The sequence below is a fragment of the Oncorhynchus kisutch genome, unplaced genomic scaffold (genome assembly GCF_002021735.2).
Source record: "Oncorhynchus kisutch isolate 150728-3 unplaced genomic scaffold, Okis_V2 scaffold3402, whole genome shotgun sequence".
NCBI lineage: Eukaryota > Metazoa > Chordata > Actinopteri > Salmoniformes > Salmonidae > Oncorhynchus > Oncorhynchus kisutch.
Window position 1 is genome coordinate 308,551 of NW_022265347.1, and position 14,254 is coordinate 322,804.

Genomic DNA, 14,254 nt, shown 5'->3' on the forward strand with positions numbered 1-14,254 from the left:
TCTCTGCCTCTCTCTCTCTCTCTCTGCCTCTCTCTCTCTCTCTCTGCCTCTCTCTCTCTCTCTCTGCCTCTCTCTCTCTCTCTCTCTGCCTCTCTCTCTCTCTCTCTGCCTCTCTCTCTCTGCCTCTCTCTCTCTCTCTCTCTGCCTCTCTCTCTCTCCTCTCTCTCTCTGCCTCTCTCTCTCTCTCTCTGCCTCTCTCTCTCTCTCTCTGCTCTCTCTCTCTCTCTCTCTCTCTCTCTCTCTCTCTCTCTGCCTCTCTCTCTCTCTCTCTCTCTGCCTCTCTCTCTCTCTCTCTCTCTGCCTCTCTCTCTCTCTCTCTCTCTGCCTCTCTCTCTCTCTCTCTCTCTGCCTCTCTCTCTCTCTCTCTGCCTCTCTCTCTCTCTCTCTCTCTGCCTCTCTCTCTCTCTCTCTCTCTGCCTCTCTCTCTCTCTCTCTCTCTGCCTCTCTCTCTCTCTCTCTGCCTCTCTCTCTCTCTCTCTCTCTCTCTCTCTCTCTCTGTCTGTCTCTGTCTCTGTCTCTGTCTCTACCTCTCTCTCCTCTTGTCTTAGTTGATCCTCATTATTTCTATAGGTGACTGCTGGTTGGAGGATGAGGGGTGAGTCCCCCCCCCCCCCCCCCCCCCCCCCCACATCAGGAGCAGCTGCTGACCCTGCAAGGACACAGAGTTGTATTGTTATCACAGCGATAAAAGGAGTAGCAACCACATCACCAATCTCTGTACTAGAGGGCCCGTGTCCTAGATGTATCATCTTTATTGTTCTATTTATGTTAGCCAGCTGGTGGGACATGATTTTAGATTTGTTATGTATCTATCTGTTACTTCTCCCACCTAAAGGGAAATATCCCTATTTTCTAAAAAACTGTTCCAACTGTGTCCTTATCAAGGTTAACTCTCAGAATGTTTTAGATGGTCTGGAGTTTGTATATTTTTTCAACAGACATTATCTAATCATTTTATATATATATATATATATATATATTCCTGATCTTGTATTGACCAGATGTGTTTTTATTTCTCTGTCCTCTGTTGTTTTTAATCATTGAACTGATGATCAAGTGACTTTAATAAGTGACTTTCTATCTGAATTGGACCCCATTTCCCTTCGACCCCCAGCCTGTTATCTTCAAGCGTATCCATGGTGATTATTTGTAAATGCAGCTCTTATAGGACAATGAGAATATGTGAATATCAGAAATATTGCTGGAGTTCTGACTGACATTGTTTCACCAACTGCTACAACGCTGTGGTCGCTAAGCACCGGGCGGACCGTAACCACAACAAGGCCCTAGGTAACTGTGACGACAGGTGACACGTGAAACAACTCTTTGTTTTTTTCCCTGTGAAACCAAACCTGTAGAAAGACTGAAACAAAAGCCATAAACAGTAGTGAAGACCAGGGCTGTTTTCAGATGCATCGCTTGGTAAGAGACCGTTCCACTGTGTAGGATCTCCCATTCTCCAGTCAACCTCGCATGCCCAAACTCTCCATTCCTCTTTTCCTCCTTCTCCTCATCCCTCTCTTTTCCCTGCCTTCTCCTGGAGCACGCTAACGGGAGGCCAGGCGTGCGTGAAACTCAACTCGCTTGTACCTGAGCCGACAGCGTGGCGGCTCTACTATCGACGGACCAAGTCCACTGTGGCCTAAACTGATCCCAGCGACTAGCTACTCACCCGAGGTGGGGCGATCTACCCACAAACCTTTAACCAACTCTTTATACTACGGACACTTCTAATCAAGCCCGAGGGGGGTTTTTCTTACCTTATTTCTCTGGCTGTCTTATTTATTCGTCATCTCCGTCGTCGTGTTTGTTGCTTTCTCAGTTTGATTTTTAAGAGTTGCCATTTTTTTTAAAGCTGTTTCTGAGTGTTTTAACACAGGTTGCTGTGGCAATACTTTTTCAAGACAGATAATATCACGGAGGCAAAGACTTCCTGTCCACCCTGCATTAGTTATGTTATTCCCTTTGTGATTTAGTCATTTTATAATACACAATGCAAATGCTGATATTATTATTATTTTTTAATCTTCAGTTTTCCCCATTTTATTCTCCTGCTCTGGTAACAAAATGATGTACAGTCTGAGTACTTAACTATTTTATCACAGTATTATTTATGGATTTACTTTCAATAAAATACTGAAACTTATTTTCCACTGCCAATAAAAAGCTGAGGTCTTTGTGTTTTCAATGCATCTCTTGCCTTTACAGTCGTTAAGACCAGGAACACCTTCCAGTGACTTGCCTTAACACGTGGTTCTTAACACGACTGTAAAGACCAGAAACACCTTCCAGTGACTTGCCTTAACACGTGGTTCTTAACACGACTGTAAAGACCAGAAACACCTTCCAGTGACTTGCCTTAACACGTGGTTCTTAACACGACTGTAAAGACCAGAAACACCTTCCAGTGACTCGGTTGGGGTTTAACACGTGGTTCTTAACACGACTGTAAAGACCAGGAACACCTTCCAGTGACTCGGTTGGGGCTTGTACAGTTGTACACCACTGTCTGTCCTGACGAGGGTTCCCCCTGCTAACTTTGATTACACATGATGACGAGGGTCCCCCTGCTAACTTTGATTACGAGGTTTCCCCTGCTAACTTTGATTACGCATGATGACGAGGGTTTCCCCTGCTAACTTTGATTACACATGATGACGAGGGTCCCCCTGCTAACTTTGATTACGAGGGTTCCCCTGCTAACTTTGATTACACATGATGACGAGGGTTCCCCTGCTAACTTTGATTACGCATGAGGACGAGGGTTTCCCCTGCTAACTTTGATTACACATGATGACGAGGGTCCCCCTGCTAACTTTGATTACGAGGGTTCCCCTGCTAACTTTGATTACACATGATGATGAGGGTTCCCCTGCTAACTTTGATTACACATGATGACGAGGGTTCCCCTGCTAACTTTGATTACACATGATGACGAGGGTCCCCCTGCTAACTTTGATTACGAGGGTTCCCCTGCTAACTTTGATTACACATGATGACGAGGGTCCCCCTGCTAACTTTGATTACGAGGGTTCCCCTGCTAACTTTGATTACACATGATGACGAGGGTTCCCCTGCTAACTTTGATTACACATGATGACGAGGGTTCCCCTACTAACTTTGATTACGCATGATGACGAGGGTTCCCCTGCTAACTTTGTTTACGCATGATGACGAGGGTTCCCCTGCTAACTTTGATTAGACATGATGACGAGGGTTCCCCTGCTAACTTTGATTACGAGGGTTCCCCTGTTAACTTTGATTACACATGATGACGAGGGTTCCCCTGCTAACTTTGATTACACATGATGACGAGGGTTCCCCTGCTAACTTTGTTTACACATGATGACCAGGGTTCCCCTGCTAACTTTGATTAGACATGATGACCAGGGTTCCCCTGCTAACTTTGATTAGACATGATGACGAGGGTTCCCCTGCTAACTTTGATTAGACATGATGACGAGGGTTCCCCTGCTAACTTTGATTAGACATGATGACGAGGGTTCCCCTGCTAACTTTGATTAGACATGATGACGAGGGTTCCCCTGCTAACTTTGATTACACATGATGACGAGGGTTCCCCTGCTAACTTTGATTACACATGATGACGAGGGTTCCCCTGCTAACTTTGATTACACATGATGACGAGGGTTCCCCTGCTAACTTTGATTACACATGATGGCGAGGGTTCCCCTGCTAACTTTGATTACACATGATGACGAGGGTTCCCCTGCTAACTTTGATTACACATGATGACGAGGGTTCCCCTGCTAACTTTGATTACACATGATGACGAGGGTTCCCCTGCTAACTTTGATTAGACATGATGACGAGGGTTCCCCTGCTAACTTTGATTAGACATGATGACGAGGGTTCCCCTGCTAACTTTGTTTACACATGAAGGGGAGGAAAATACAGAAACACTGTCATTTTGTTCACAGGGTTGACATTTTCTGGTAACTTTACTTAAATGTCCCATGTTTCCTCCAGAAATCCTGGTTGGACGATTCCAGATTTCTTGTTTATTTCTGGAAATTTGAGGCAAGTTACTGGGATTTCACAACCCTGGTCGCTCAGCTGGCGTTTGGCAATGCTTTGGATTCAGCGTTGTCAACTTTTTATTTGGAAATTATATTTGTCAAAGGGGTTGCAAGAAAATGTAGATTTTTTTTGTGAGCCGTGTGTTTGCGAGTGACCGATGATCTTTATAATTGCAATGAGCTGTCATCAAGATCTCTTTCTGTGGTTAAAGAGGCCATCTAGTGGCAAATTATGTGGTCATAACCTTTCAATACAGCCTAAAATAGCCATTTCACTTCATCCCCATTGTTTCAAATCAATTGCTCTATGAAACAACTGCATTGTTTTATGGTGTAAAAATGTAAATATTTTTCCTCTTCAGTTCTCTGTACCAGTTTGGCACCTATAGTTATTGTTTCGGCTAAACCTACTGAACAATTCATGACTCCTTCAATTCTGTTCCAAACCTAGCGGGAAGAATGTCTGAGCCGTTGCATGGTGCTTCAATTGTAAAAGACAAGATGACATGATTTCACAAATAACGAGCATCTTCTGGTGTGACTGATAATGGGTCTTTATTTTATTGTTTTATTCCAGTGTCATTTGATTTTCAAGATGCAGAGTAATGTATATGAACACTTTATTAACATGGACTAGCTATCGTTTGGTTTTAAAATGTGTCCGGTGTCCAGATTTGTATCTGTTGCAATATGTATATAAAAGAGATGAACTGTAATAAAACAAATACAGGTACCATTGTCCAGAAAGACACATTTCAGTTGAATTAATTCAGTTGTACAGGTATCATTGTCCGGAAAGACACATTTCAGTTGAATTAATTCAGTTGTACAGGTATCATTGTCCAGAAAGACACATTTCAGTTGAATTAATTCAGTTGTACAGGTACCATTGTCCAGAAAGACACATTTCAGTTGAATTAATTCAGTTGTACAGGTATCATTGTCCGGAAAGACACGTTTCAGTTGTATCCATTCAGTTGTACAGGTATCATTGTCCGGAAAGACACGTTTCAGTTGAATCCATTCAGTTGTACAGGTATCATTGTCCGGAAAGACACGTTTCAGTTGAATCCATTCAGTTGTACAGGTATCATTGTCCGGAAAGACACGTTTCAGTTGAATCCATTCAGTTGTACAGGTATCATTGTCCGGAAAGACACGTTTCAGTTGAATCCATTCAGTTGTACAGGTATCATTGTCCGGAAAGACACGTTTCAGTTGAATCCATTCAGTTGTACAGGTATCATTGTCCGGAAAGACACGTTTCAGTTGAATCCATTCAGTTGTACAGGTATCATTGTCCGGAAAGACACATTTCAGTTGAATTCATTCAGTTGTACAGGTATCATTGTCCGGAAAGACACATTTCAGTTGAATCCATTCAGTTGTACAGGTATCATTGTCCGGAAAGACACATTTCAGTTGAATCCATTCAGTTGTACAGGTATCATTGTCCGGAAAGACACATTTCAGTTGAATCCATTCAGTTGTACAGGTATCATTGTCCGGAAAGACACATTTCAGTTGAATCCATTCAGTTGTACAGGTATCATTGTCCGGAAAGACACATTTCAGTTGAATCCATTCAGTTGTACAGGTATCATTGTCCGGAAAGACACATTTCAGTTGAATCCATTCAGTTGTACAGGTATCATTGTCCGGAAAGACACATTTCAGTTGAATCCATTCAGTTGTACAGGTATCATTGTCCGGAAAGACACATTTCAGTTGAATCCATTCAGTTGTACAGGTATCATTGTCCGGAAAGACACATTTCAGTTGAATCCATTCAGTTGTACAGGTATCATTGTCCGGAAAGACACATTTCAGTTGAATCCATTCAGTTGTACAGGTATCATTGTCCGGAAAGACACATTTCAGTTGAATCCATTCAGTTGTACAGGTATCATTGTCAGGAAAGACACATTTCAGTTGAATCCATTCAGTTGTACAGGTATCATTGTCCGGAAAGACACATTTCAGTTGTACAGGTACCATTGTCCGGAAAGACACATTTCAGTTGTACAGGTACCATTGTCCGGAAAGACACATTTCAGTTGTACAGGTACCATTGTCCGGAAAGACACATTTCAGTTGAATGCATTCAGTTGTACAGGTATCCCCCCTTTTCTTTCTCTAAATGGCTAGTAAAGCAAACAATAATTTTCTGTTTTAAAAACCCTTTTTTAAACAAGGCCTACTTTAGATCACATCAAACACCAACGCTGAATTAATTCATAGTCAATTCTGATGTACAATGTTGTGGCCATTTTAGATATATATATTTATAGCATCTACTACAGTTGTCATTTAGTGTAGTGTTTATGGCTGGTTGCAGTGTTCATTGTGCTACAGCGGATAGAGGAAGAGATGCAGTGTCACAGAATATTTATTTAACATTTTGTTTAACAAGGCAAGTCTATTAATAAGAACAAATTATTATTTACTATGACACCCTACACCGGCCAAACCTAGACGACGCTGGGCCGATTGTGCGCCGCCCTATGGGACTCACAATCACGGCCGGGTTGTGATACAGCCTGGACTCAAACCAGGGTGTCTGTAGTAACAAGGAGCCAGATCTCTCGCAGGATGAATGAATCTGAAGCATTCGTTTAGAAGTCCAGTTGTGGGTGAAGTTGAAGCTCGATGAAACTTGGCTGACATTCTGCTAATTCTCTCATCGATGAAACATTCGATCTCAATGCAGTTTTCTGTTCCCAAATCTAAAATCTGTAGTGAACAGAGTGGACTAAGTTTTATAGACTTGACTAAAAGTTTTTTTTTTTTTAATTGCATTATTTAGGAGAGCAAGGACGAATTGAGTTACTGCACGCGCACACTTCACAGAGTAGGCATTCCATAACGGAAATATGCAAATACCTGCTAGACCGCGCTTGGCTCTGCTACCTGCAAGATGTCGCTGTGTCGTATGGTTGCAGTCTTGTGAGCTTCGACACAACTTTGCTGTTTTGTACAGAATGTTTTCTCTATCGGTTTCTTCCATGCACTCTTCTATAAAAACAACAGAGCCTTGCATGAGGGCCCGCTGATCCAGAGGACTGGGAGATATCACTCTCCGAGGCTGACATAAGGCTTTCAAACGGGTCAACACTCCGTAAGAACGCAGGGCCAAACGGTATTCCAGGCTGTGTCCTCAGGGCACGTGCAGACCAGCTGGGAGGCATCTCTCCTTGTCCCAGTCTGTAATCCCAATGTTTCAAGTTGACTACCATCATTCCTGTTCCCAACCTGCCTCAATAACTACCGCCCTGTAGCACTCACATCTGTAATCATGAAGTGCTTTGAAAGGCTGTTTGTGGCTCACATCAATTCCATCATCCCAAACACCCTGGACCCACTCCAATTTGGGCCCCCAACAGATCCACAGACGATGCAATCTCTATTTCACTCCACACTGTCCTCTCCTGCCGAGAAACAAGGAATACCTGTGTTCCTTGGCGTCTACATTACTGAGAACTTAACATGGTCCTCTCACACCAGCACAGTCATGAAGAAGGTGTGACAGTGCCTCTTTCCTCTTCAGACACTGAAGAGATTTGGCCCCTCAGATCCTCAGGAACTTTTACAGGTGTATCACCGCCTGGTATGGCAACTGCTCCGTCCACGACCGCAAGGCCCTAGAGAGGGTGGTGCGGACGGCCATCCAATACATTTATGCCCGAAAAACTGCCAAGGACTCTAGCCGCCTGAGCCATGGAATGTTCTATCTGCTCCTGTCCGGCAGGCGATACCGGAGCATCGAGTCGTGGACCAACGGGCTCCGAAATATACTGAACAAAAATATAAACGCAACATGCAACAATTCCAACCTTTTTACTGAGTTACAGCTCATACGAGAAAATCAGTCAATTTAAATAAATTAATGTGTCCTTAATCTATTGATTTCACACGACTGGGAATACAGATAAGCATTTTTAAATGGCCCTCATGATCTCGTGGCAGTATTTTTGAATATTCAAATTGCCAATCGATAAAATGCAATTGTGTCCGTAGTTTATGCCTGTCCATACCATAACCCCACCGCCACCATGGGGCACTCTGTTCACAACGTTGACATCAGCAAACTGCTCTCCCACACGACGCCATACACGTGGTCTGCGGATGTGAGGCCGGTTGGATGGAACTGCCAAATTCTCTAAAACGACATTGGAGCCAGTTTAAGGTAGAGAAATTAACGTGAAACTCTGCCAACAGCTCTGGTGGACATTCCTGCAGTCAGCATACCAATTGCACGCTCCCTCAACTTTAAAAGTTGTAGTAGTTTTGTCACACAACACAATGCCACAGATGTCTAGACCGGCCTTTTATTGTCCCCTGTACAAGGTGCACCTGTGTAATAGTCATGCTGTTCAATCAGCTTCTTGATATGCCACACCTGTCAGGTTGATGGATTATCTTGGCAAAGTGAGAGATGCTTACTAACAGGGATGTAAACACATTTGTGGACAACATTTGAGAGAAATAAGCTTTTGTGCGTATGGAACATTTCTGGGATCTTTTATTTCAGCTCATGAAACATGGGACCAACACTTTACATGTTGCGTTTATATTTTAGTTCAGTGTAGCTTCTTTCCCCAGGCCATAAAACTGTTGAATATATAACTACCAATGTCCTTCCTCTCTACCACAGACTATCTGCACTCACTCTATGCCTATTCTCAGGTCATATTAGACCTGTATTTCAGACCTGTATACCAGACGACCTGTATATCAGACCTGTATATCACACCTGTATATCAGACCTGTATATCAGACCTGTATATCAGACCTGTATATCACACCTGTATATCAGACCTGTATACCAGACCTGTATATCAGACCTGTATACCAGACCTGTATATCAGACCTGTATATCACACCTGTATATCAGACCTGTATATCAGACCTGTATATCAGACCTGTATATCAGACCTGTATATCAGACCTGTATATCAGACCTGTATATCACACCTGTATATCACACCTGTATATCAGACCTGTATACCAGACCTGTATATCAGACCTGTATACCAGACCTGTATACCAGACCTGTATACCAGACCTGTATATCAGACCTGTATATCAGACCTGTATATCAGACCTGTACATCAGACCTGTACATCAGACCTGTATATCAGACCTGTATATCAGACCTGTATATCAGACCTGTATACCAGACCTGTATATCAGACCTGTATACCAGACCTGTATACCAGACCTGTATATCAGACCTGTATATCAGACCTGCATATCAGACCTGCATACCAGACCTGTATACCAGACCTGTATATCAGACGACCTGTATATCAGACCTTTATATCAGACGACCTGTATATCAGACGACCTGTATATCGGGCCTGTATATTGGGCCTGTATATCGGACCTGTATATCAGACCTGTATATCACGCCTGTATATCGGGCCTGTATATTGGGCCTGTATATCAGACCTGTATATCAGACCTGTATATCAGACCTGTATATCAGACCTGTACATCAGACCTGTACATCAGACCTGTACATCAGACCTGTACATCAGACCTGTACATCAGACCTGTACATCAGACCTGTACATCAGACCTGTACATCAGACCTGTACATCAGACCTGTACATCAGACCTGTACATCAGACCTGTACATCAGACCTGTACATCAGACCTGTACATCAGACCTGTATATCAGACCTGTATATCAGACCTGTATATCAGACCTGTATATCACACCTGTATATCAGACGACCTGTATATCAGACCTGTATATCAGACCTGTATATCAGACCTGTATATCACACCTGTATATCAGACCTGTATATCAGACCTGTATATCAGACCTGTATATCACACCTGTATATCACACCTGTATATCAGACCTGTATACCAGACCTGTATATCAGACCTGTATACCAGACCTGTATACCAGACCTGTATATCAGACCTGTATATCACACCTGTATATCAGACCTGTATATCAGACCTGTATATCAGACCTGTATATCAGACCTGTATATCAGACCTGTATATCAGACCTGTACATCACACCTGTACATCAGACCTGTATATCAGACCTGTATATCAGACCTGTATATCAGACCTGTATATCAGACCTGTATATCAGACCTGTATATCAGACCTGTATATCAGACCTGTATATCAGACCTGTATATCAGACCTGTATATCCAGACCTGTATACCAGACCTGTATATCAGACCTGTACATCAGACCTGTACATCAGACCTGTATACCAGACCTGTATATCAGACCAGTATATCAGACCTGTATATCAGACCTGTATATCAGACCTGTACATCAGACCTGTACATCAGACCTGTACATCAGACCTGTATATCAGACCTGTATATCAGACCTGTATATCAGACCTGTATACCAGACCTGTATATCAGACCTGTATATCAGACCAGTATATCAGACCTGTATATCAGACCTGTATATCAGACCTGTATATCAGACCTGTATATCAGACCTGTATACCAGACCTGTATATCAGACCAGTATATCAGACCTGTATATCAGACCTGTATATCAGACCTGTATATCAGACCTGTATATCAGACCTGTATATCAGACCTGTATATCAGACCTGCATACCAGACCTGTCAGACCTGTATCAGACCTGTATATCAGACCTGTATATCAGACCTGTATATCAGACCTGTATATCAGACCTGTATATCAGACCTGTATATCAGACCTGTATATCAGACCTGCATACCAGACCTGTATATCAGACCTGTATATCAGACCTGTATATCAGACCTGTATATCAGACCTGTATATCAGACCTGTATATCAGACCTGTATATCAGACCTGTATACCAGACCAGTATATAACAGCATCCTCATGTTTCTTCTCTCATGTCCTGTTGTTATTTCTTTCTCACTGGCTTCCTTGTGCATCGTTGGGAAAGAGGTCACAAGTTAACGTTTCACTGTACTGTGTTCGACTTGCTTCATCCTGTGCATGTGACAATACAACTTCACTTGAAACTCCTTGTTCTGCCCACTGTGTTTCATTTGCTCCCTTTGGAAACAACACTACTGGCGTATCTTGCTTTTACTTCTGAAAATCTTTGACTCATTTCTCACGGAGGTTGACTGTCCACTTTTCAATCACGTAGCAGGAGTCACAGAAGAGATGTCGGTTCCGTATTCTGACCTCCGCTCCGACCTCCGATGCGCCCAGCAGCTCGGACTTACAGTTGATGCACTTGAAACACGTCAAATGATAAACGAGCCCCAGGGACTCGATGACCATGGCGGCTCCCTTGACCAGCGCCGTGTCACACAACGTACACATTTCCTTGCCACTCACTGTCCTGCTGCTTTCATGCACGGATAGGAATGACTGGGACTTGGGGCCAGTAGAAGGGGAGGGGGAAGAGGAGGAGGAGGGTGAGGGAGAGCGCTGGGACCATGAAGACTGGTTGCTTCCAACCCCGGCTCCTCTGAGGGAGCTCATGGAGAGAGAGGACATCGTGGCTGAGCCGGAATGACCTCCGACCCGGCCGATGTAGCTGTTGAGGGCAGAGTGAGGCCAACTGTAGTTGAGGATGGAGGAGGTGCTCTCCGGTGTCCACGACGAGTGCCAGGAAGAGCAGATGTCCAGGTTGTCGAGAGACTTGCCTTTCCTGATGGGTCCGGTGGCAGGAGGCTTGCTGGTGGAACACTGGCGGATCCAGCTGTCGTCGTTGCGTAGTCTGACTTTCTTTTTCATCTGCAGGTTCTGCTGCCTCTCCAGCTGCGCCTTGGGCAAGATCTGCTGCCTCTCCAGCTGCTCCTTGGGCAGGATCTGCTGCCTCTCCAGCTGTGCCTTGGGCAGGTTCTGCTGCCTCTCCAGCTGCTCCTTGGGCAGGTTCTGCTGCCTCCCCAGCTGCTCCTTGGGCAAGATCTGCTGCCTCTCCAGCTGCGCCTTGGGCAGGTTCTGCTGCCTCTCCAGCTGCTCCTTGGGCAGGTTCTGCTGCCTCCCCAGCTGCTCCTTGGGCAAGATCTGCTGCCTCTCCAGCTGCTCCTTGGGCAGGATCTGCTGCCTCTCCAGCTGCTCCTTGGGCAGGATCTGCTGCCTCTCCAGCTGTGCCTTGGGCAGGTTCTGCTGCCTCTCCAGCTGCTCCTTGGGCAGGATCTGCTGCCTCTCCAGCTGCTCCTTGGGCAGGTTCTGCTGCCTCTCCAGCTGCTCCTTGGGCAGGTTCTGCTGCCTCTCCAGCTGCTCCTTGGGCAGGTTCTGCTGCCTCTCCAGCTGCTCCTTGGGCAGGTTCTGCTGCCTCTCCAGCTGCGCCCTGGGCAGGTTCTGCTGCCTCTCCAGCTGCTCCTTGGGCAGGTTCTGCTGCCTCTCCAGCTGCACCTTGGGCAGGTTCTGCTGCCTCTCCAGCTGCTCCTTGGGCAGGTTCTGTTGCCTCTCCAGCTGCTCCTTGGGCAGGTTCTGCTGCCTCTCCAGCTGCACCTTGGGCAGGTTCTGCTGGCCCTTTATCCATGATGCCTCACCCAGCCCGTCACTGCTAGTCACGTTGATCTCTGGTTTCTCCACATGGTCCAGCTCAGGAATGGATTTGGACTTTGCCCTGTCTACCCTGGATGTCTCAGGCTGGACCTGGCCAGTATAGCCGTAGGAGTCCCCTATCGATTGCTGCTGCTTCTCCCTCTCTCTCTCTCCCTCCTTCTTCCTCTCTCTCTCCCTCTCTCTCTCCTTCTCCCTCTCTCTCTCCCTCTCCTTCTCTCTGCACTGTTGTTCCCCATCCTCATGGTGCCCCCTCTCCTCTTCCCTAAAGTCCTCCTTCCTCGTCTGCCACCTCAGCCCCTCCTCCTGTCCCTCTCTCCTTCCCTCTTCCTCCTGCTCCGCTCTCCTCTTCTTCTCCGAGGTGTTTCTCTGTAGTACGACTTCTTCAGGGACATCCACCATGACGTGTCTCCTCAGTGCTTGTATTATGAAGTGCTTCCTAATGTGTTTCTCACAGTAGTAGACAGAGCAGGTCAGACAAAGCTTCATGGCTTTGCGCTCAGAGCAGATGTCACATGGTTCTCCTGGTCTGGTTATTGATTGGGAAAAGAAAAGAGGAATGACCTACTAATCAAATACATGGATCAATAAAACACATGTTAGATTTACTACACATTCTATCAACTACATGATCCTCCCACAATGCAACAGGATGAAGTTGAAGAGCAACTGCAGAAACTTGCAGTCGACACTTCATGACCTTAGATCACATGATTTTTTTGTAAAGTTCATCAATTCGACATTTAGTCAGAAAATGTTTATCCCCAGAATGGAAAACACTTTGAATGACTTGACAAAAGTGATCCGCCCAGAATCGGCCATTGAGACGATGCAAGACTTTGGTCTCACACAATCACACAGAGAATCTGTGCTGGGGTGCGGTTCACTCTGCTAACCGCGGTAGCTACGGGAACCAAACAGCAGAGAAGTTTAGAGTCATACTTCAACGCTCCTACTTGTTGCAGAAATGTACACTATACAGCATATTAAAAAAGTATGTGGACACCCCTTCAAATTTGTATGGATCTGTGCATAACATTGGAGAGAAATCAGCTTTTTGTTCATATGGAACATTTCTTGGGTCTTTTATTTCAGCTCATGAAACATGAAACATTATATTTTAGTTCAGTATATAATAACCTTGATCTGTTTCACTACAGTATGCATCCTTTAATATGTTATTATAATGAGGTAAAGCAGTAGCATCCTTTAATATTTTATTATAATGAGGTAAAGCAGTAGCATCCTTTAATATTTTATTATACGCTGGTAAAGCAGTAGCATCCTTTAATATTTTATTATACATTGGTAAAGCAGTAGCATCCTTTAATATTTTATTATACGCTGGTAAAGCAGTAGCATCCTTTAATATTTTATTATACATTGGTAAAGCAGTAGCATCCTTTAATATGTTATTATAATGAGGTAAAGCAGTAGCATCCTCTAATATTTTATTATACGCTGGTAAAGCAGTAGCATCCTTTAATATGGTATTATAATGAGGTAAAGCAGTAGCATCCTTTAATATTTTATTATAATGAGGTAAAGCAGTAGCATCCTTTAATATTTTATTATAATGAGGTAAAGCAGTAGCATCCTTTAATATGGTATTATAATGAGGTAAAGCAGTAGCATCCTTTAATATTTTATTATAATGAGGTAAAGCAGTAGCATCCTTTAATATTTTATTATAATGAGGTAAAG

General features: G+C 44.2%; 2 protein-coding genes across 30 annotated transcripts in view; one reads left to right on the plus strand and one right to left on the minus strand.

Annotated features, from left to right (window-relative positions):
* The window catches only part of LOC109884408 (liprin-alpha-1), an 85,022-nt gene extending 80,249 nt beyond the window's left edge, over positions 1–4,773 (plus strand). For 25 of the 29 annotated variants that reach the window (XM_031820466.1, XM_031820464.1, XM_031820468.1 and 22 more), the window contains one exon: positions 549–4,773. Coding sequence is in view for 2 of the 29 variants with exons in the window: in XM_031820475.1 (XP_031676335.1) it covers positions 571–599 (29 nt within the window). In the remaining 27 variants the exon portion in view is untranslated. The remainder of the gene's footprint in view (positions 1–548) is intronic. The other 4 variants (XM_031820465.1, XM_031820475.1, XM_031820471.1 and 1 more) reach the window with 1 other exon arrangement.
* Positions 4,774–11,134: 6,361 nt separating this feature from the next.
* Positions 11,135–13,557, minus strand: LOC116371598 (trichohyalin-like). The gene has a single exon (XM_031820453.1). It carries the CDS (start codon positions 13,037–13,039, stop codon positions 11,135–11,137), a length of 1,905 nt encoding a protein of 634 aa, XP_031676313.1. The 5' UTR covers positions 13,040–13,557.
* Between the last annotated feature and the right edge of the window lie 697 nt (positions 13,558–14,254).